General features: G+C 43.0%; 1 protein-coding gene across 4 annotated transcripts in view; it reads right to left on the bottom strand.

Annotated features, from left to right (window-relative positions):
* Positions 1 to 21051, bottom strand: part of PYROXD2 (pyridine nucleotide-disulphide oxidoreductase domain 2) — a 147380-nt gene that overhangs the window by 41842 nt on the left and 84487 nt on the right. For 3 of the 4 annotated variants that reach the window (XM_033941060.1, XM_033941061.1, XM_033941062.1), the window contains 4 exons: positions 19473 to 19607; positions 17877 to 17949; positions 12665 to 12821; positions 5038 to 5192 (listed from right to left, as the gene is read on the bottom strand). In XM_033941060.1, coding sequence (XP_033796951.1) covers positions 5038 to 5192; positions 12665 to 12821; positions 17877 to 17949; positions 19473 to 19607 — 520 coding nt within the window. Of the gene's footprint in view, positions 1 to 2239; positions 2342 to 5037; positions 5193 to 12664; positions 12822 to 17876; positions 17950 to 19472; positions 19608 to 21051 lie in introns of those variants that run through there. The other variant, XM_033941063.1, reaches the window with a different exon arrangement.

Genomic DNA, 21051 nt, shown 5'->3' with positions numbered 1-21051 from the left:
TTTAGCCTGTTTAATGCTGCCGCCGCCACCACTGTTTAGAATGAAGGTATATCGGCCTCACTGTGGGAGGGTCGGCGGGGTTCTGCTGCATGGGATGGGAAGGAAAGATACTGCGCATGGGGATGGGTGAGAGGAGAAGAACGATGCTGCATATGGGGGGGGGGGAGAAAACGCTGCCACCAGCAAATTGGGGAGTGTCAGGGACATTTGGGAGGGGTCAATCCAACTAGGGCTTATTTTTGGGGTAGGGCTTATATTAGGACCTACCCCAAAAATCATGCTATGGTTTATTTTTGGGGTAGGGTTTATTTTTGGGGAAACAAGGTAGCTGTATTTTTTGAAAGAGATTTGATCTGAGTTTACATGTTCCATTCCTTTCAAGATTTTATAAACCTCTCTCATAATTCCCCTTAGCAATCATCCCTCCAAGTTGAAGAATTATAACTTGTTTTAACTTTTTCTCAAAGGGGAATGTAGGGGCCTGAGACAGGATGGGCATAGGAGAGCAGGACATCTAGGCACAAGGATGTTTAGACATTAGGACTTCTAGGTTTAATTCTCTTACTCTGTCGTAGCCTGAGTTTCCTTATCTCTAGTGCCCAAATGCGCTCCCTTGCTGCTTCTGCTGAACAGTGCTGCTGTCTCTTCCCATCCCTGCCGGTCTGTGGCCCCTCTTCTACAGCTCTTTCTACTAAGGCTTCATGGAGAGGGCTGAGAGTGGTAGTGCAGAACAGCAGTGGTAGCATATGCAAACTGCTAGAGGTTGCCCTACACCCTGCCAGCCTCTACCACTGCTGCAGACAGTTTGTACATGCTGCCACTAAAGATTTACTCCATGTTCTGCGCCACCACTGATGCTGCTGTCCACCATAAATCATAATATTCAGTAATATAAATTCAGATATTTTTGGAAAAGACAGGTTTTTAGATATTTTCAAAACATATTAACAATACAAATTTAATTTGTAGAGGTAAAGCCAGTGGCATACCTAGCATATGTAACACCCGGGCCCCATCATTTTTTGACACCCTCCTCATCTATATGAAAAACATGATTTTTAATAACAATCCACATATCGCACAACAAGAGTGTATTTAGGAAAAGGTAACATCTTACATACTGCAATGAGTAGCAGTATGTAAAACTAAACAAGCTAGACTAGTACAGATTGAGCCTGCACAGTCAATGCTAACAGAGAACCATGTCTTTCGTACATACAGAACACAGAAAACACCTTTATCCAGTATGGAATATGTAATCACAAACTAGCCCCTCCCCTTTTTTTTTATTTTTTTTACAAAATCATAGCAGTGTAACAGCTTTGAAGCTCATAGAATTCCTATGAGCGTTGGAGCAAATATTGCCACGGCTGGTAATAAAAAAGCCTGCCTCCGCCCCCTCTCGCCTCCCTGCTTCCATAAAGTGAAGACCGTTTTAAGTCCAAAGGGGTGAAGGAGAGCCGACAAATGTGTTCCTATTTTGGGCCATAACATCAATAAACATTTCTCGTCATTCATTCCTACCAGAACATCTGGCCTTGATCACACATGCAGAACACAGATCAACCCTATGCAGATACAGGAATACAAATTAAAAGTCCTAATATACACAAACAAAACTCTAATGCCAGACTCTGCATGCATGTAGTACATCACCATAGAAACAAATATTTTCAACTAGCGCTTCAGGCACTAGAGAAGTCTCTGGAAGGCAAGGCAGTCAGAGTTTTCTCAGATAATGCAACAGTGGTAGCATTCAACAACAGGCAAGGAGACACCAGGAGCGCCCCATTGCACCTAGAAGCTCAACTCCTCTTCCAATGGGTAGAAGCCCACTTGCAGGCTCTCTCAAATGCACAAGAAGCAGGAGTGGAAAATGTACAAGCCAACATTCTCAGTCGGCAGACTCTTGTTAGTAGGATCACTGAAAGTGCAGATAGTAGACCTTTCCTGTTTCCATGCTTGGGAGAAAGAGGCTCCCTAGGCTCTCATCTAGATGTCACCCGGTTCATTAAAGCAGCTCTGCGGTTGCACCCTCCGGTAAATTCCTCTTTTTTTTCCTGGAACTTTAACATCATGTTGCAAGGTATCAGTACAGCTCCATGTGAACCCTTACAGGAAGATTCCCTTTTGGATCTTACAGTCAAGACAGTGTTCCTGGTGGCTATTATGTCAGCGAGATGAGTTTCCAAGTTACAAGCTCTTTCCTGCAGGAAGCCGTTTCTTAGGATCATAGAAGCAGGGTTCTCCTTGCACACAGTTCCATTCTTCTTACCGTAAATGGTCTTTACCTTTCACATCAATCAGGAAATCTGTTTGCCCACCTTTTGCCTTATGGGGTCTAAGAAAAGCGATAAAGCGTTACATTTGCTGGATGTCAAGCGAGTGCTTCTCCAGTACCTCGAACTTACCAATGAGTTTCGCCTATTGGATCACCTTTTTGTTTTGACACGTCAGGTCAAGAAAGGGAGGTCGGCCTCTAAAGCCTCGATTTCCAGATGGATTAAATGGCCATTTTCTCCGTGTATGTAGACTGGTAAACAGCTACCGATTGCATTGAGAGTGCATTTCACTAGATGAGTTGCTGCCTCATGGACAGAAACTAGGGCTGTCTCACCCAAGGAGATTTATAGAGCAGCTACATGGTCTACCCTTCATACCTTCACCGGGTTCTATAGGGTGGATGTAGCGGCCAGGAAGGACGCCACTTTCGGGGCCTCCATCTTAGAGGCAGGCACAATGGGCCCACCCTAGACTGCTTTGGTACGTCCCTATCATTTCAGGATCACTAGACACATTAGACTAGAAAGAAAGACTAGGTTCTTTCCTCGGTAATCTTCTTTCTTGTAGATGTGTCTAGTTGTCCTGAAGCCCCACCCTGCGAATGGGCTTCACTTGCCTTCTGCCTTAGGATCAGTCTGGATTTGAAGAATTCTCTGTTTCTCAGAGAAGCTGAGAGGATATAAAAGAAAAAAAGATAATGCATAGGAAAATCCTCAAGACCATACAGTCTGGTTTAAGTCTCTGTCTGATAGCAGGACATGTGAGTAGCTAAGAGCTCTATATATGGTTAGTGCTGGTTGCACAAGTTTGGTTGTTATAATGTTGATTACTATGTTTGTTAAAGAGCAGAACAGAATTGTAGTGTCTGAGATTTTTTCCCGTTTCCCTCCTTCTAGTTATGTTTTTTATTACAGGGCTACTTGATTGCTTTTGCACGAACTGAGGGGGGGGGGGGGCAGAACATCTCCCTGGGAAGGAGGTGGAGTTAAACATGATTGACAATTTTCTGCAAGCAGCTTGTGAGTTGGAATACATAACCCTATCATTTCAGGACCACTAGACACATCTACAAGAAAGATTACCAATGTAAGAACCTACCGTATTTTTCGCTCCATTAGACGCAGATTTTTCCCCAAAAAAGTGGGTGGAAATTAGGGTGCGTCTTATGGAGTGCACCCCTCCTCCCCATTATGTTATTTTAATGCAGCCGCCCTCCCTCGCTGGATGCGGTTCCCTCCCTCCCTGAGAGCAGCGCACAAGGCTGGCTGGCTGATTCCCGCCACTTACTCAGAACTGCCAGCTGCCTCCTCTTCCGTTCTCTCGCGTAGTGGCACAACAGGTTACCTGCCTGGTCCCGCACTGCTACACGAGAGAATGGAAGAAGAGGCAGCTGCGTCAGCTGGCAGTTCTTGGAGGAAGCGGCGGGAACCAGGCAGCCAGCCTTGTGCACCGCTCTCAGTGAGGCGCTGCGTCCAGAAGTTTTAAAAAAAAAAAAGGTATGGGTGGGGGGGGGAGGAGAAAGAGGGCTAGGTCCTGCCTGTTGTCTGTCCTGGGGGGTGAGGAGGAAGAGGCCGGGGCCTGCCTGCTGCCCTCCTGAGGAGTAGGGAGGGAGGAGGAAGAGACCAGAGCCTGCCTGTCGCCTGCCTGGGGGGTGAGGAGGAAAAGGCCAGGGCCTGCCTGTCGCCTGCTTGGGGGATGAGGAGGAATAGACCAGGGCCTACCTGCTGCCTACCTGGGGGGTAGGGAGGGAGGAGGAAGAGGGCCAGGGCCTGCCTGTCGCCTGCCTGGGGGGTAGGGAAGGAGGAGGGAGAGGCCGGGGCTTTCCTGCTGCTTGCTTGGGTGGGGCCTGCCTGCCTGAAGAAAGGGCCTGCCTGCCTGCCTACCTACTTACCTATCCAGTCCCGCCCCTACCTGCCTGCTTGCCCTGTCTGCCAGCCACTAGACCTGCTTGCCCTGTCACTGCCTGCCTTGTCCCGGCCTACCACTAGACCACCAGAGGGGGGGACAGGGGACAGAGCCCTGGCAGGGAGGACAGGGTGCAGAGCTTGGCAAGGAGTGTGGGGTTGGGTGCAGAGCCTGGCAGGAAGAATTTAGTTCAGAATTGTTTTTTTTTGTTTTCCTCCACTAAATTTAGGGTGCATCATCCCCCTCACCCCCCCACCCCGTGTGAACAGCATCCCCTGCCCGCCCAAACACAAGCCCTTACCCCGATCTGGCACCGGCATGCAGCACCAACCCACAGGACGTGCCGGTGCCTGAAGATCCTGCCTCCTGCTTAGGCTGGGCCTTGAGCATCTGCAAGAGGCAGGATCTTCGGGCACCGGCACGACCTGTGGGTTGGTGCTGCGTGCCGGTGCCAGACCAGGGTAAAGGCTTGTGTTTGGGTGGGCGGGGGTTGCCGATTCGTGGGGGTGGAAGCGTGCCAGTGGCCTCAGGAGTGGGGGATGAGGTGGAGCAGCACCGGTGGCCTTGGGGGTGTGTGAGGTGGAGCAGCGCAGGTGGCCTGGGGGGGGGGACAACGACGAATCAAGCAAATTTCCCTTACTTCCTATGGGGAAACTCACTTTGATATACGAGCACTTTGGTTTACGAGCATGCTTCTGGAATGAATTATGCTCGTATTGTTGCATCATATTGTTATATACAAGGCAAAATACCTTTGAAGGCAGGGTTGCAGTTTATTAGTATGTTGAGAAAATGAAATATAAAATGATGTCAGTTATGAAAACCTATAGTTTAGTAAGCTGTGTTTACCTGTGTCAGCATAATTGTTCTTCTCTTGTTCATCCCATTTTCTATCATTGACCAAGATATATGGGGTGTATTGGACAAATATGGAAAGAACATGGCATCCAGGTGGAGCAAGTGTAGGGTCAAGAGAGGAAGGAATGCAGAGTTCTATCATTGGTCTGTGAACAAAGACAAAAGACTTGTTAAAAGCATCCTTATTAGGGATATGCATTCATTTTGAAACAAAACTAAATGAAAAATGCTGCAAAATAGGCTTCTTTCATTTTGTTTCAAAGAAAACTGTTTAGTTATTATTACTGTTTTAGGTACAATACTGTTTGTTAATATTTAAGCAGTTTGTTCTTTCAAATATCTGAAAACTCTATTAGACACATTGAACAAAAAGGCAAACTGAATTCTATTTCCCCCTGAAATATTTCATTTTTAGTCCATCTTATTTCCAAACAGCATGCAAAAAAAATGGAAAATAAAAAGGCAGAGAAATTAAATGAAAAAAATTGAGAATCCTAACAAAGAAGTGAGAAAACCTAGTGTACAGATCTTTAATCCTTAATTTGCATTCCTTATATAGAAGGGCTATGCCCAGTATGCTGAACAGGCTAAGCTACAAAAGGTATTAAGAAAAACTTAGAATAGAATCTAAACAATTTGGGGTCTCTTTTAGAAAGCAAAGGTAGCAAATGCAATGCAGCCCATTCAATTCCTATGAGCTGCGTCACATTTGCCGCGCCGGGACTTTCTATCAAAGCTTTGTATAAAGGGACTCAATTTGATGAGAATAGACGGTTTCAAAATAATCTTTATGTTCATGAGAATTAATTAGGGGAGTCATTATAAGAAAAAGTACAGTACTAATTTATTCCCACGGAGATGCTTTAGTGAGGATGATCAATCGTCTTCTCTATATCTTTTATTCATTAAATTAAGCTTTATTCTTAAAAGCTCAAATTATCTTTAAACTATTAATAAATTTAATAACGAGGACCAGGTCAAAAGCCATCACAGATATCAAAAAGAAAATGTTCTTATGTTATTTTTAAGGCAGGTGCTTATAAACAAGTGCTAGAAATAATTTTAACTTGTTATTTTTCCCCAAAAAACTAAAATGAAGATCTGTAGTGATTAGGGAATAATAATTATATTCTAAATATATAAATTATTTTGGAGAAAGGTGCTACAAATGACTCAAAACAGTATTATTACTAGGTAATACACAGTGAAATTCACCAGTGGAGCCTTTTCAGTTCATGTGCGTTTGCTGTATCACTTCTCTTCTATTTAGCCCCATCATCTCTGTCCTTAAACCCTTACCTTCTGCCCAAACCAGACATGAACCCATCACTTTCTCTTGCTCTCTCTCTCAACCCTCCTCACTATCTCCAACAGTCAATTTCACAACTGGACCCATTCACTGACAACTTGCCATTTCCCTCAGCTCCAGCAGTTATTCTCACTCAGGTGCAGACCAAGATAGTGCCTTTCACAGTGAGCCATAGAAGACAGAGTCTTCCTCCTTTGCCAGTCTGTCTTCCTCCACAGTTCCTGAAGGTGAGGTATGGTGTGGGATTGAGGAAATTATAAATCCCAGAATAGATTAGATTACAGTTTCTGCTGCAAATAGTACATCTAGGAATAGGCGGTTGATAAATTTTTTATATAAATAAATCTGTCTTGACCAGTGGGTTATTTTCTTCTCTACCTTTTTCAGCTCTGCCTCTTTCTTCTTTGGGCTGTGCTGAAGTTTCTCAGTCTTTTCTTCTACATGCGAGTTGGAAGATGTCTTTCTGATCTGCTCTGAATTAACTTTATTATTTTCATTTTTTTCTGGATTTGGAGACTTTTGGGTGTTCAAAGGGTCCCCAGCAGTCCTGGGGCAGCTCTGCCTGGGAGAAGACACAGACTCACTGAGTAGAAGTCTGTAGCTCTCAGGGCAACCCTTTTACAGAGAACTTGTTTAGCCAGCCTGCATTAACAACTGTGGAGCTCTGGGTTCATTCTTCTATTAGCGTGGCTTGCTCCTTGTCGTTCCGGAGCTTGAGTGCAGGCTATTTGGCTCTATGGCAGTTCAGTGAGCATTAGTGGGTGCCAGCTTCACTTCCCTCTCCCTGAAGACGTGAGTAGAACTGAGGTCTCAGGTCGACTTTGGTCTGACTGGCAGCCCGAAGATTGTAGCATCTGGACTCTTCTACATTGTCTGAGGCAGGAATCTTCTCCATAATCCAGCTGCAGTGTGAGCTGAAGCAGGCACAGCACCAGCACAGAAGTTTCGAAGTTTATTAAAATTTAATATAGCACCTTAAAAATTGTCAAAGTGGTGTACATTACATTAAAAATATAAAATTGGCAACATATTATTAATACTTTGGGTAGATACATGACAGACCGAGACATAAGGGAAGAAGGGTGGAACTACAATCATTTACAGGAAAGAAGGGGAGGGAAACTATGCTCTTCCTTAATTATTATTTTTGGCAGTAGTCAATGATCTTGGTCGGACAGGAAGTCATAAGTTATATGCGTCCTTGAACATGAAGGTTTTTAAATTCGTTTTAAATTTATCAAACAATGAGTACAGGCTATTACAGCCTATGAGAGATTTGGAGAGGGGAGGGAAGTCTGAAATTGTTGTTTTGGGGGTTGCTGGGGCTTGGTTTAGAATCGCCCCATTCCATAAATCCCTTCCCTAAATTTTTGAACATTAATGTTGTTCTCTCAGGCTGTTTTTTGGTGTAACCACGCTGCTGTGGTGGCAATCTTAGATTTTCCAAATTGGATTAAAAATCCTCTATCTGCCTCAAAACTCCTCAATTTTGCGTAAAATTATCAGTAATGGACTCCTTAGGCTGTTTTACCACTGATTCATGACAGATTTACGCTGGCTAGCTGGCTGAGGAGCATCTGTGTTCCACATGCCGCAAGGCATTTGAGGGGGTGGGTGGGAGCGTAATCTCCTCTGATCCCTCTAGGGCTCAGGAGTTGCAGATAGCTCATATTTTGTGGAAAAAATCCCTCCCAGAGCCCTCATATAGCAATGTAGTGAAGCACAGATGCATGGAGGCCTTATAGTCCACAAGGAAGTAAAGTGAGTCCCTGCAGGGGTCTTCAGGGCATCCTGTTGAGATTCAAGGGAGTGTGGCGCAGGGGTTAAAGCTACAGCCTCAGCACCTTGAGGTTGTGGGTTCAAAACCACGCTGCTCCTTGTGACCCTGGGCATGTCACTTAATCTCTCCATTGCCCTAGGTACATTAGATATATTGATTGTGAGCCCGCTATTCTTGGGAGAACGGTATAGAAAATTGAATGAATATATTAATTAATTTACCCCTGATTTGGTGAGTCTGATGTGAAAAGCCTATTGGAATTGTCAAGAGCAGTATACACCGTCTGGGGTTACATGGAGGGGGGGGGGGGTTACCTTCACAGAGCACATCTTTCTCAAAGAAGAGCCATGGATAAATCCCAGAGGTCCAGTCAGAGGAGGACTGGGGGTCAGTCACTGCCTTTACTGCCCAAGTGAATATTAATTTTAGAAGACTCATGGTCTCAGGCGGAGGCCACAAGATGTAGCCCTTGTCCAGAGAGAAGACCCAATGGTGCACCACCACCTTGGCCAGGGTAGCCCTTGGCCATGGAGAGGACCCAATGGTGCACCATTCCTTTTAATCCAGTGGCTTTGCTGGAGTTTATTACAGGTTCACTGCAGGAATTAAAGCTAGTACCCCCCCACTGCCCTCTGCTGCACAGTGTTCAGTCATGAGTGGCTGTAAAACTCAGAGCACACCCTTTCCTTCACATACAGAAGTTATAATGCTGCTCACAGAGCATAGGGAGGCCCTGGAGGGCTCCTTGCAGGTTGCCTGGAATATGACAAAGCTGTACTCAATGGCTCCTGATTTTCAATAGCTGTTTGGTCTACCAAATGTACTTCTCTGCCTAGTGAGTAATTTTAGAGGATGCACAGGATCACAGAACGAGGCCCTAGTTTTGGGTCTAAAGGTGGTGGCTGCGGCTTTTTTGGTTGTATGCAGATGCCATAGCAGATTGTGTCAAGACCTAGTCGCGGAGGATAACACATACTCTCAGTTCCTAATTTCAGGAGTGGATTATGTAGCAGATGCTCCATACGATGTTTTCAGAATTATGAGCAAGTATTTTGCTTATTCAATCTCCACCCGTGGAATGCTCTGAATCAGACAATGGCAGGAGATTAGGAGTCTAAGGCCACTTTGAGCAGGCTTCTGTTCAAGAGTCAAATGCTCTTTGGAAAAGGACTGAATGATCTTATGACCAGAATAGCAGATTGTTGCCCAAAGTCCTTGCTAGATAGTAGACCATAGGCTGTTGGGAGGGGGGGGAGGTTGTGGTTCCTTTTGGGGATTCTTGATGATTCATCAGTCCTTAGTGGGGTCCTCTGACCAAAGATTGTTTCAAGGATCTCAGCAGAGGTTTGGAAGTCAGGTCAATAGCCTACCCCCCCTCCCCACCGATTGGAGGAAAGTTGTCAGCTTATTGGGAGGCAAGAGCAAGGATTTGCTTGGACCACTGAGTTCTGGACATCATTCGAGAGGAGTACAAGTTCAAATTCTTTCCTCTACTGGACCTATTTGTGGACTCTTCAGCCATCAGAGAAAGCAGTCAGAATCTGAGCAATGGTGAAATGGTTCCTGGACATTCAGGCCATAGAAATCGTACCATCCACAATATTGGGCTTGGGCAGATAATTTATATATTTCATCATGCCCAAGAAAGACTCAGATGGCTGGAGACCAATCTTGGATCTGAAGTTGGTCAATGCAGTGCTGAAGGTGCCCTGATTCCGAATGGAGATAGTGCATGCAGTCATAGCTTTGGTGGCACCGGGGGGGAACATCTAGCCTCTAGATTTGACAGAGGCTTACTTATGTATTCCCATATTTCCAGTTTACAGGAAGTTCCAGAGGTTCTATGTACTGGACAGACATTTCTGGTTCTCAGTGCTCCCATTTAGTCTAGCAAAGGTACCTCACACATTTAACAAGGTGATGGTCATTGTCACACCACCTAACATAATGATCCATGCGTTTTCATGCTTGAAATACTGGATGCCCAGAGCTCCGAGGGAAACATAGCAGTGACACAGGTTGTCCAACTACTGAAGGACCTAGATTGGATCATAAGTTTTTGTAAGAATCACTTGGCATCCATACAATCCTTAGAATATGACGCCAGATTTTGGAGTTCCTGGTATGCCAGCTCCCACGGGGTTGGCACTATCTACAGGTGACTTAGGTATCTGGCCAGTTGGAGTCTTATGCCACTCCCAGTGCATCCCAGAATGCACTGGGAAGGAGGCCCAAGGTTCCGCTTGGCTCAGGTGTTTAAGGCCCCTCCTATGGGAGGAGTGTTAGGCACCTGGGCCAATCAGTGCATCCCATTGTGAGGTGGGCCTACCGGCCAGAAGGCATAGACATTCCTCTGGCCGGCCTTAAAGGTATTGGGGTGGGGGGGGGGGGGTTTGGGGAGGTATCAAAAGTATTGGAGTTTGGGGAGGGTTGATGGGGGGTTGATGTTTGGGGCGATGTCATGGTGGGGGTTCAGGGGTATTTGGGAAGGTCATGGGTTCAGGGGGGGCCTGTAGGCAGGAGGGAGTGGGCATCCCTCCTGTCGATGTCAAGGTGTCCTTCCCTGCAGCTGCTCAGCTGATCGCGGCAGGGGTATTTCCCCCTGATCAGCTGTCGGCAAGACTCCCTGACGCCATGTCTTTGGAGAGCACTTCCAGCTCAGCTGATCGAGGATAAATTCCCTTGCCACGATCAGTTTATGGCTACTGTGGTCTGACTTTAGGATCCCGCAGTGGCATAGATAGGTGGCTGAAATAATAATTATTATTTATTTTCTTATATACCACCCCACCAGCAGTTCTGGGCAGTTCACAAACAGTAAGACTGAACATTTCAGTTAGTAATACAATTAAAAAAAAACCAACCAATTATCATAACTACTACATCATTAAATATATCATCAGATAAAAATACATTAAAAAATATAAAACCTAATAAAAAGTACATTTGAAATACAGAACCTGGAAAGAACACCATCTTAAAGACTTAGCAATCTTGTTTATCGAATAGATAGGTTTTCAATAATTTCCTAAATGTAAGATAAGAACAGACTTGAACAATCAGTGGAATCATCCAGGAGTTCATCTTCCCCGCCTGATATTCCAATGTCCTGTCCAAAAAAGTCTTGTAACGGCAGGCCCTTGGAGTAGGTAAGAGGAACATACCTGAATTTCTGGTACATTTTAATGACGTGAACAATTTCAAATAAGATACCAAATAGGAAGGTAGTAAACCAAAAAGAGCCTTATAACAGGGTTTTCCAGGCCTACATTTCAGCTGCCTATCTTGGCTGAATTTAAGTATGATTCTGTAACTGGCGCTGTCATTTGATTGACACAATCGGCAGCCATTTTTTAGGCGGCCACTGACATAGGTGCTAGTTATAGAATCCGGCCCAAAATAGCTAATGTCACTAAATCCCACATTCTACTCAAGTGCTATACCAGTATAGTGATGGATCCTCCATTCTCTCTTCCCTATTTCTCCTTTCATAATTCTACCCTCCTCAAACTGCTATAATGTAGCATATATATTCTGAAATTCCTAATATTGTAAGTTACCTTGAACCTGTTTAGGCACGGCACAACTCAAAAATACTAGATAAGATATGAGCAGAACAGACATGTTTCTCGGGGAGAGACTCCGTACCCCTCCCTTTTCTATTTCTTCTCCAGGGCTGTCTGCTTTGTTGCACAGTGATTAAGGGACAGCCCAGATGTAAGGGAAGAGAAGCAAAAAGAATGCAAATGAAACTCCCTACAAGAGTTCTCATGAGAAGAGGTTGATTACCTACAGGTTCAGGAATAGAGTGTATGTCTAATAGAAAGATTATTGAGGTAAGAACCTAATCTTTCCTTACGTTGTCTTGACATGAATCAGTTAGTTCTTCCCGGACCATGTTTGGCCCATTATGACACCACTAGGACCTCTGCCTTCTTCTTTATTGTCTCTAAATCTTGGAATAATCTGCCTCCATACATCCATTCTGAAGTCATCTCAAAATTCAAAATATTGCTGAAAACATTTCTATTTGAAACAGCCTTTAACCTCATACTTAATTTCTTAAGTACTATCTGTGGAGAACAGGAACAACATAATTGTCTATCTGTTTAATTTAATTTTAAACTTTACCTTTGTACTATTGTGTTCTTTCCTATACATTTTATAGAATTCCTTTTTAAATTAGTGATTGTAAACCGCTGTATTCTATGTGTAGGAAATAGTATATACTGTATATAAAGAAACAAATAAACAATAAAGATTGTGGAAACAGAATACTGAGCTAAATGGACTATTGGTCTGATCCAATATGTCTATATAGATTTTTTAAAAACCTTAAAGATCATAGGGAGTCCATCTTCCTTTCCATCTTGTTGTCAGTCTTTTTAATGCTAGTTAACCTTTTCTTTCCAGATGATAACCAGTCCTTTGGATAAGAAAGCAAAAATAATTTCCACTTTGGTTATGACATCTCTTAGTGACAACTTTAGTTCCTCCACGCATCTAAAAAGTATATTCACTAGACTTACCTATCAGATGGTCTTCCTTCATTAGCATCCTCAAAAGCTTTGTGGAGAAGTTGCATGTTTTCACAGTTTAGGTGACATGAACACTGGTGGTGGGGTAGTGGTTTGTTATCAGTTGTATTTGGTATAGCCAGAAAGTTTGGCAGACGATCAACAGCCACTAGAAAAATCATGAGAACAGAGTTTGAAGGAAACATTTCTTCTAACTTAAAGCATTGCACTTTCTCATAATTTGTGACTCTCACGTATGCAAACAGTCCAAACCAATGTGTGTCCCACCCATGTGACAGTAAATGAACCCTCTATAAGAGTGACTAAGTGGGCAAACCTGAAAAGAGATATTATAAGGGTGACAACCCATTTTGTAAAGAAAGTAAGTAAAAGTAATAGGAAAAGAAGGTTGCTTTGGTTCTCAAAAGTAGTAGCTGAGAAGATAAGGAAAAAGAGGTTAGCTTTCATAAACTAGAAAAGATTGCAGAAGGAGGAAGGCAGGCAAAAATATCTAGAAAAGTTAAGAGAGACTGGTTGAGTAGTCAGGAAAGCAAAGATGCAAATGGAATAAAAAAATAGTCAACACAGTACATGTATATCAGTGATAGGAAAAAGTACAAAAGTAGCATCGTGAGATTCAAAGGGGAGAAATATGTAGAAGCTGATAAACATAAGGCTGAGTTGCTTAACAAATATTTCTGTTCTGTGTTCACAGATGAAGCACTGGGAGCAGGACTGCAGAATACAAATGCAAATAAGGCTGGAGGTGTGGTAGACCATGATCGATTTTCAGAGGATTGTGTTTGTGAGGACAAAGCAATAGGGCTGGATGGTGTACATCCAAGGGTAGTGAAGGAACTTAGGGAAGTTCTGGTGGCTCTGCTGGTTGATCTTTTCAATTCTTCTCTAGAGTCAGGAGTGCTACCGTAGGACTGGAGAAGGACGGATGTGGTCCTTCTCCACAAAAGTGGAAGGAAGAAGTAGGAAACTGCAGGCCAGTAAGTGTGACTTCTGTGGTAAATCTAATCTAGTCCAGGATTTGTGGATCACTGTATGCCTATAAGGGTTCAAGGCAATTTACAATTATACATGAGCCCATTGAAAGATGGGGGGTTTATAGAAGAAGCTGTGGCAATAGCAGCCAAGTGGAGTGAGGAATTGGGGATGACCCTGCAGATAACAGATATTAGTCAAGCCATAGCTCGTATACCAACAATTATTACAGGTTCAATCTGGTGGGAATATACTTATAGAATCAGCCAGGTTCAGGCTTTTTATTCGGGAATGACAGACCCTCCAGAATGTAAGAAATGTGGAAGAGGGAGCCTAATTCTTTATCTGATGCATTATGGTTATGCCCCCAAATCCAATCATTTTGTGATAAAATTATGAGATATCTAAGTGGACTTTTGGGCATGTTTCAAGTTTCAAGTTTTATTGATTTTGATATACCAACCATCAAATTAATATCTAGCTGGTTAACAATGAAATAAAAAGATAGGGAAAACTGAGAAAAATAAAAATGTGTGAACATATAATAAAGCAAACAAACAAACGAACAAACAATTACCAGACGTACTGGAATGTGAGGGTAGAATAATGGGATGGGTAAAGTTACATATTAAAGAAGAAGAAAGGAGATAGTAGGGGTTGGGTAGTACATAAAGGGAGGGGTTGCTTTGTCAAAGAGATTGTTGTGAAAAGGAAGAAAAAGAATAATAGTTCTAATGATTATTAAATGCATCACCGAATAGGAGAGTTTTAAGACCAGTCTTAAATTTGTCAAGTCGAAGTTCATCACGGAGATGCTGTGGTAGGGAGTTCCAAAGAGTAGGTGCAGTTACTGCGAAGTTTACTTTCCGTGTATAGTAGAAATCTTTTAAGGAGGGGCATAGTGGTGTTGAGCTCATGTATAGGGATTTTATTTGGCAAGGCAGCCAGTTGTAGTATTCTTGGGATGGGGAGGCATTTGCTATTCCAGAAGTGTTGTATGGTGGGACATAAATGCATAATGCAATATTGGCTGCAAGATGCTTCACCAGGCTTTTGGCACTGGAGAAACCAACTTCACAGATTACTATTGCTAAAAGCCAGAGAAACCATGTCTTCTCCAGATGCACAATATATTTTTTACTGGTTTGGGAACCTTATATTCAATCGTTCCCACGTACTGCTCGAAGTATGGTCTTGAATAATTTGAACCTTTGACTTTAAGATTTAGCGATGTGGTTAATTCTCATTGATATGCTGAGGGAGAGTGAGGGTAGAACATTAGGTCTTCTGGTTGGGAGGGACTATTTGTTGCATGTAACACTGTATTAGTGGGGTTTAGAAGAGTTACAGTATAACCTCACTTGTTATAATAAGCAAATTGGAGATGCTGAAGTGTTACTTATTGTATTGTTTTCTTGTTGCCTTCAATAAAAACAGAATTAATAGAAAGAAATAAAGCATTTACAAGAAAAGTGCAATTGAAAAGAAGCTCTCAAGATTAAAAACCGACTGGTGTAAGGCCAAAAATTTCTTCTGTCTACATTGTGTCTATTTAGAGACCTCAGAAAACACCACAACTCCATCACTGAAAAAAGCTACCTTCCCATATCTATAAAACAGTCTTAGAATGGCTTTTTTAAAATCTTGAGTAAACACAAAAGTCACTAGTAAAGTAGTTCTGTCCATAACCTCCACTTAGGATGATTCCAGAATCCCTGAAACATCCAATTAACCAGGTTCTTCTCCCACAGCTTCTTCAATCTTAAGTGGGTTAACGTACATGGGGGTGGGGTGCTTAAGCTAGGGTGGGGTTGACCTGACTCCCCCCAGTCCTCCAAGGCCGTCTTTTGGGGACTTGGTGGGGTTGTTTGAGGGGTGCCTTTGTGTGTGGGGAGAGGGGTCCAGGTGGCACAGATGCACTAAAAATGTCCAGGTTGCCGAGGCCTACTGCCTCTCTTATTTTGGGAGAGGGCATAGCCATCATTAGGGGTGTACCTGTCATCGGGGTATAGCGGCAGTCATGGGGGGCCTACAGCTGTCATAGGGGGTCACAGGAATGACTTTTTAAAAATGGGGGCAGGTATTGTGCATATGTAACACATGTACAATATCTGTGTCTGTTAAAAAAAGGCTTCCTGCCCCAAAAAACTGAGTGGCAAAATGCTGCTTCGGGGCTTCCCCCTGCAACTCAGCTGTTTGGGATACCCCTACCGGCTCTGTGCATGTGTGAGATTGGTTTTCGAATGACTGGTGGGTGGGATTATGGCAGCCCTCCATGAAACTCATTTGGGTGGGAAGCCATTTGAGCACTGATCACTGCTTGAGAACAGAAAAAAAAAAAAAATCGGCTCACAGCAACCCGCACAGTCTTAACGACCATTTTTAGTGCATCCACACCTCAGAGCCTAAGGGAGTTTAAAAAGTCTGTTTTCTCTAACAATGATAGAGAAATCCTTTTTGAATCTCTTTACCCTCTCTTGTTTGGTTATATTTTTCCCATCTTCACTATTCCGTCTCTACCTCATAAGGAACACCCAGACAACTTGAGAGATTTTTAAAAGAAGAGTCACTTTTCTGTAGCACAGAGAGAAAGAGCGTGCTTCTCTCTCCCTCTCTCAGAGCCCTGGATGTGTACGAGTGACATTTTATCTATACAGTAAAACCTTGGATTGCAAGTAACTTGGTTTGCAAATGTTTTGCAAGACAAGCAAAACATTTTATTAAATTTTAACTTGATATACAAGCAACGTCTTGCAATACAAGTACATACAGTATACACACATCACAACTGAGCTGATCGTTCTCTTTCTGACACTGCAAAAGTGTAATGACTGTTCTAAACAAACAAAGTCTTGCAATATGAGTACATACAGTATACATGCGTCACCTCATCGCAATTGAGCCAATGGTAGTTCTCTCTCTGACACTGCGGGAGTATAGTGACTGTTCTAAATGAGCAAGGTCTTGCAATACAAGTATGTATATATTTTGTATTAAAGTTTTTGGGTTGTGGAACGAATCATCCGAGTTTCCATTATTTCCTATGGGGAAATTCGCTTTGATATACGAGTGCTTTGGATTACAAGCATGCTTCTGGAACGAATTATGCTCGCAAACCAAGGTTTTACTGTATTTTTAAAGTTTTTGAATTCCATAAAGCCATTTTTGAAGGTAGCATCTCTCTCTGATCCTTTCCGTCTAAATGCAAGACAAAAAAATGGTGCTGTGCTGTACTTTTTTGTACTTTTCCTAATCAGTTCTAGATGACATCATCAGCCATGGGATTTGGAAGAACAGAAGCAAAGATAGGTTTGTTCCATGCTTAACAAAAAGTTCCAACATGATTGTTAATTACTTCATGCTACTGCTTTTCACTTTGATAAAATGGCCTTCATTTGTAGGCCTGGTTTGCAGTTGAAAATGAATGGAATACATGAGATTTTGAGTCATTTTGACCTCCTTGGCATATGTTTCATTTAAAAGTATATTTGACACATTATGAAAATTAATGCATATCCTTAGTAGATATATTTTCTCTTGTACACAATTTCCATAGCAGGAGTGCATGTAGTTTAGTACTACAATATATTCGTTAGAGAAACATAGAAACATGACGGCAGGTAAAGGCCAAATGGCCCTTCCATTCTGCCCATCTGCAGCATTCACTATTTCCTCCTCTCCCTAAGAGTTCCCACATGCCTGTCCCAAGCTTTCTTGAATTCAGACACAGTCTTTCTCGCAACCACCTCTACCGGGAGACTGTTCCACACATCTACCACCCTTTCTTTAAAGAAGTATTTCCTTAGATTACTCTTGAGCCTATCACCTGTTAACTTCACCCTTCAGCCAGAGTTTCCCTTCATTTGAAAAAGACTCACCTCCTGTACATTAATGCCACAGAGATATTTAAATGTTTCTAGCATATCCCCTCTCTCCCATCTTTCCTCCAGCGTATACATATTAAGGTGTCTCTCTAAGTCTGCCCAATATGATTTATAACCAAGACTACTAACCAATTTTAAAGCAGCCCTCTGGACTACCTACAAAGCACATATAGTACTGCTGTAGGGTGAGGTCTTATACATTTTTTTCTTATTGCTCTCAGGGCACAGAGTCATGATATAATCTCTTCCTTTTTCTAATATTGTTCCAACATCAAAGCTCTATTTTCATTTACCGCTCAGCTCTTTAGTTAGGTCTCACAGAACCTAGGAAATATCCCGATACCTACCATTAATCTTGGTTACAGGAGATTTAATATTAAACTGTGAAATCCTTTTGATAAAGTCTTCTGGCAGCTGATCCTAAAAGATGACAAAGATCTTATTACATACACCGTATCTACTCGAATATAAACCAATCCAAATATAAGCTGAGGTAACCTTTTTCCCCCAAAAATAGGGGGTCAAAGGTTAACTAGAATATAAACTGAGTTTAGAAACTTGGGTTATCACTGCCCCATAAGTTTTAATACATTATTTAACTTTACAATGTCTCCTTTTAACCTCTTTGCTTCCCTGAAATAAACCTTAAAAACAGAGAAAAGTTTTTGTATGTAACTCCACACAAAAGACTAAGGGTCTGTTTTACAAAGTTGCGCGGTAATGGCCCCAAAGCCCATAGAGATTTAAAGGGCTTCGGAGCTGTTGCTGCGTGACAGCCGCTAGCGTGGCTTTGTAAAACAGGGCCTAAGATATAAAGATTGATAAAATCACAAATCATAAAGATAAAATCAAGTAAAATGGTACTTAATGCATATTATAGCTGAAACATAAATTAAAAATAATATTAAAGTATATAATATAATGCAATAAATATATGAATAACCACAATAGTAACATAAATACTAAAATGACATGCATTAATAAAGACCTGAATTATTCTGCATAGTCAAATACTTTAACCCCATATCCCAACCCTCTAAACCTGCGGCAGTCAATTAGCTAGCGGTTCTGCACTGGCAGGAGCGAAAGAAGGTCGCCCCTGCCACCATTCACCGCTGGACCAAATACTAAAAGGCATGGGCAGAAGTGAAGGAAGGTTGCTGCTGCCACGATTCACTGCTGGATCACCAAAGAAATTAAAAGGTATGTGGGGGGAGGTGGGAGGGAGATAAAAATAATTAGAATCGGCTGGGACAGAAGGCAAGAGGGATCCTTCCTGTCCCTAACACCGCTGGACCATCAGGTCTACGACAGGCTCGGTGGAGGCCTGCAAGGCATTGGGAGGGAGGGGGGAAAGGGTAAAGAACCTGGCAGGGAGGGAGGGGGACTGGGTGCAGAGCCTGGCAGAGCAGTGAGGGAGGAGGAACAGGGCAGGGTGCAGGGCAAGGCAAATGTACTGCATTGAATATTAAACCCCCCTGGTTTATATTCGAGTCAACCTTTTATCCTCCTTTTTTTTGGGGGGGAAGGTTACCTCGGTTTATATTCGGGTCGGTATATATTTGAGTATATATGGTACTACTTTTCTGTAGTTACTATGAAAGTGGTTTACATATTATATATAGGTCTTGTTTAGTGCCTGTGACAATGGAGGGTTAAGTGGCTCGCCAGAGTCACAAGGAGCTGCAGTGGGAATCAAACCCAGTTCCCCTGGTTCTCAGGCCACTGCACTAACCATTGGGCTACTCCAGTTAACAAAGGAAAAGATAATCAGTTGTCTAAGCATTGTACCAATGTGACTATCTCTTTCTTTCTCTGTATGGTATGTCTCTTCTAACTTGTGCAGTAATTCCTCCAAAAGCCTGTGGTTCACTCTCCCCCCCACCCCCAAACAGCTTGTTTTTGGATATTGTCAGCTTAGCCATGAACATTTGATTTCTCACCTCTGGAGTGAGTTTCATAAATGTTGTATGAGGTGAAGCATTGGATAGAACCAGCTTGCTTTTCACTTCTGTGCCATCTTGCAGTAGAACGCCCTGTACCTTCCTATTGTTGTCCACCAGAACACGAGTCACAGGCTACACAGAACAAAACAAGAGCAAAAAGTATACAATTTTCCCTTTGTGCAACTGGAAAAATAATATTTACTCCTGTTGTAAATAATAGTCAGACATCTTAAGTATTAGAAAAGGAGTAAAGGATACATCTGCAATATAACCCCTCTTTTACTAAGGCACACTAGCCAATTTGGCACATGTTAAATGATAATGCGTCCTTAGAATATAATGGATGCGTTAGCGTTTAATGCGCGCTAAATCAGCTAGCACGCCTTAGTAAAAGGACCCCATATTGTATTAATGTTTATTTTTGGAGTTTATTAAACACTTGATATCCCACCGATTGTTAAAAGAAAGGAATGCCATAATAAAAAGTAAAAGCACAGAGTATTGTATAGCAAAAATCAACAACACATACACTTCTCCCTCCGTATTCGCGGTTTCGATTATTCACGGTTTTCAGCTTGCTGGCTCCTCCCACCAAATTACGTCAGCTCGCGTAGAGAAATTGCTGATTCCAAGCGTTTACGGAGAAAATTGCTGATTCCCGGCACTTTCTTCACTGTGTTTTGCCTCTCCTTCAGGAACAGGCCAGGTCTCCCACCATGTTATTCGCGGTTTCACCATATTCACGATGGTTTTTAATAGAAAACAGCGAATAACATATGAAAAAGTTATTCACGGTTTTTCTGTATTTGCGGTTCTGTTAATCCCCATCACAGCGGAGGGAGAAGTGTAATCTAAAATAACAAAATTAATGGTGTTTGCAATTACAGTTGCAGTCATCCAGCTACAATACAACCAAAAAGCACAGTTACTTACCGTAACAGGTGTTATCCAGGGACAGCAGGCAGATATTCTTAACGCATGGGTGATGTCACCGACGGAGCCCCGGTACGGACACTTTTAACTAGAAAGTTCTAGTTGGCCGCACCGCGCATGCGTGAGTGCCTTCCCGCCCGACGGAGGAGTGCGTGGTCCCCAGTTAAGATAAGCCAGCTAAGAAGCCAACCCGGGGAGGTGGGTGGGACGTAAGAATATCTGCCTGCTGTCCCTGGATAACACCTGTTACGGTAAGTAACTGTGCTTTATCCCAGGACAAGCAGGCAGCATATTCTTAACGCATGGGTGACCTCTAAGCGAACAGAGAGGGAAGGAGGGATGGTTGGCCATTAGGAAAATAAATTATGTAACACAGATTGGCCGAAGTGTCCATCCGTCTGGAGAAGGTATCCAGACAGTAGTGAGTAGTGAACGTGTGAACTGAGGACCAAGTGGCAGCCTTGCAGATTTCCTCGATGGGCGTGGAACGGAGGAAAGCCACAGAAGCAGCCATAGCTCTGACCCTGTGGGCCGTGACAGCACCTTCCAGTGAGAGACCGGCCCGAGCATAACAGAACGCAATGCAGGCAGCAAGCCAGTTGGAAAGCGTCCGTTTAGAGACAGGACGACCTAGACGGTTAGG

This window comes from Geotrypetes seraphini, chromosome 4 (assembly GCF_902459505.1).
Source record: "Geotrypetes seraphini chromosome 4, aGeoSer1.1, whole genome shotgun sequence".
Taxonomy (NCBI): domain Eukaryota; kingdom Metazoa; phylum Chordata; class Amphibia; order Gymnophiona; family Dermophiidae; genus Geotrypetes; species Geotrypetes seraphini.
The sequence above is the reverse complement of the archived record's forward strand: the minus strand, read 5'-3'. Positions and strand labels throughout refer to the sequence as shown.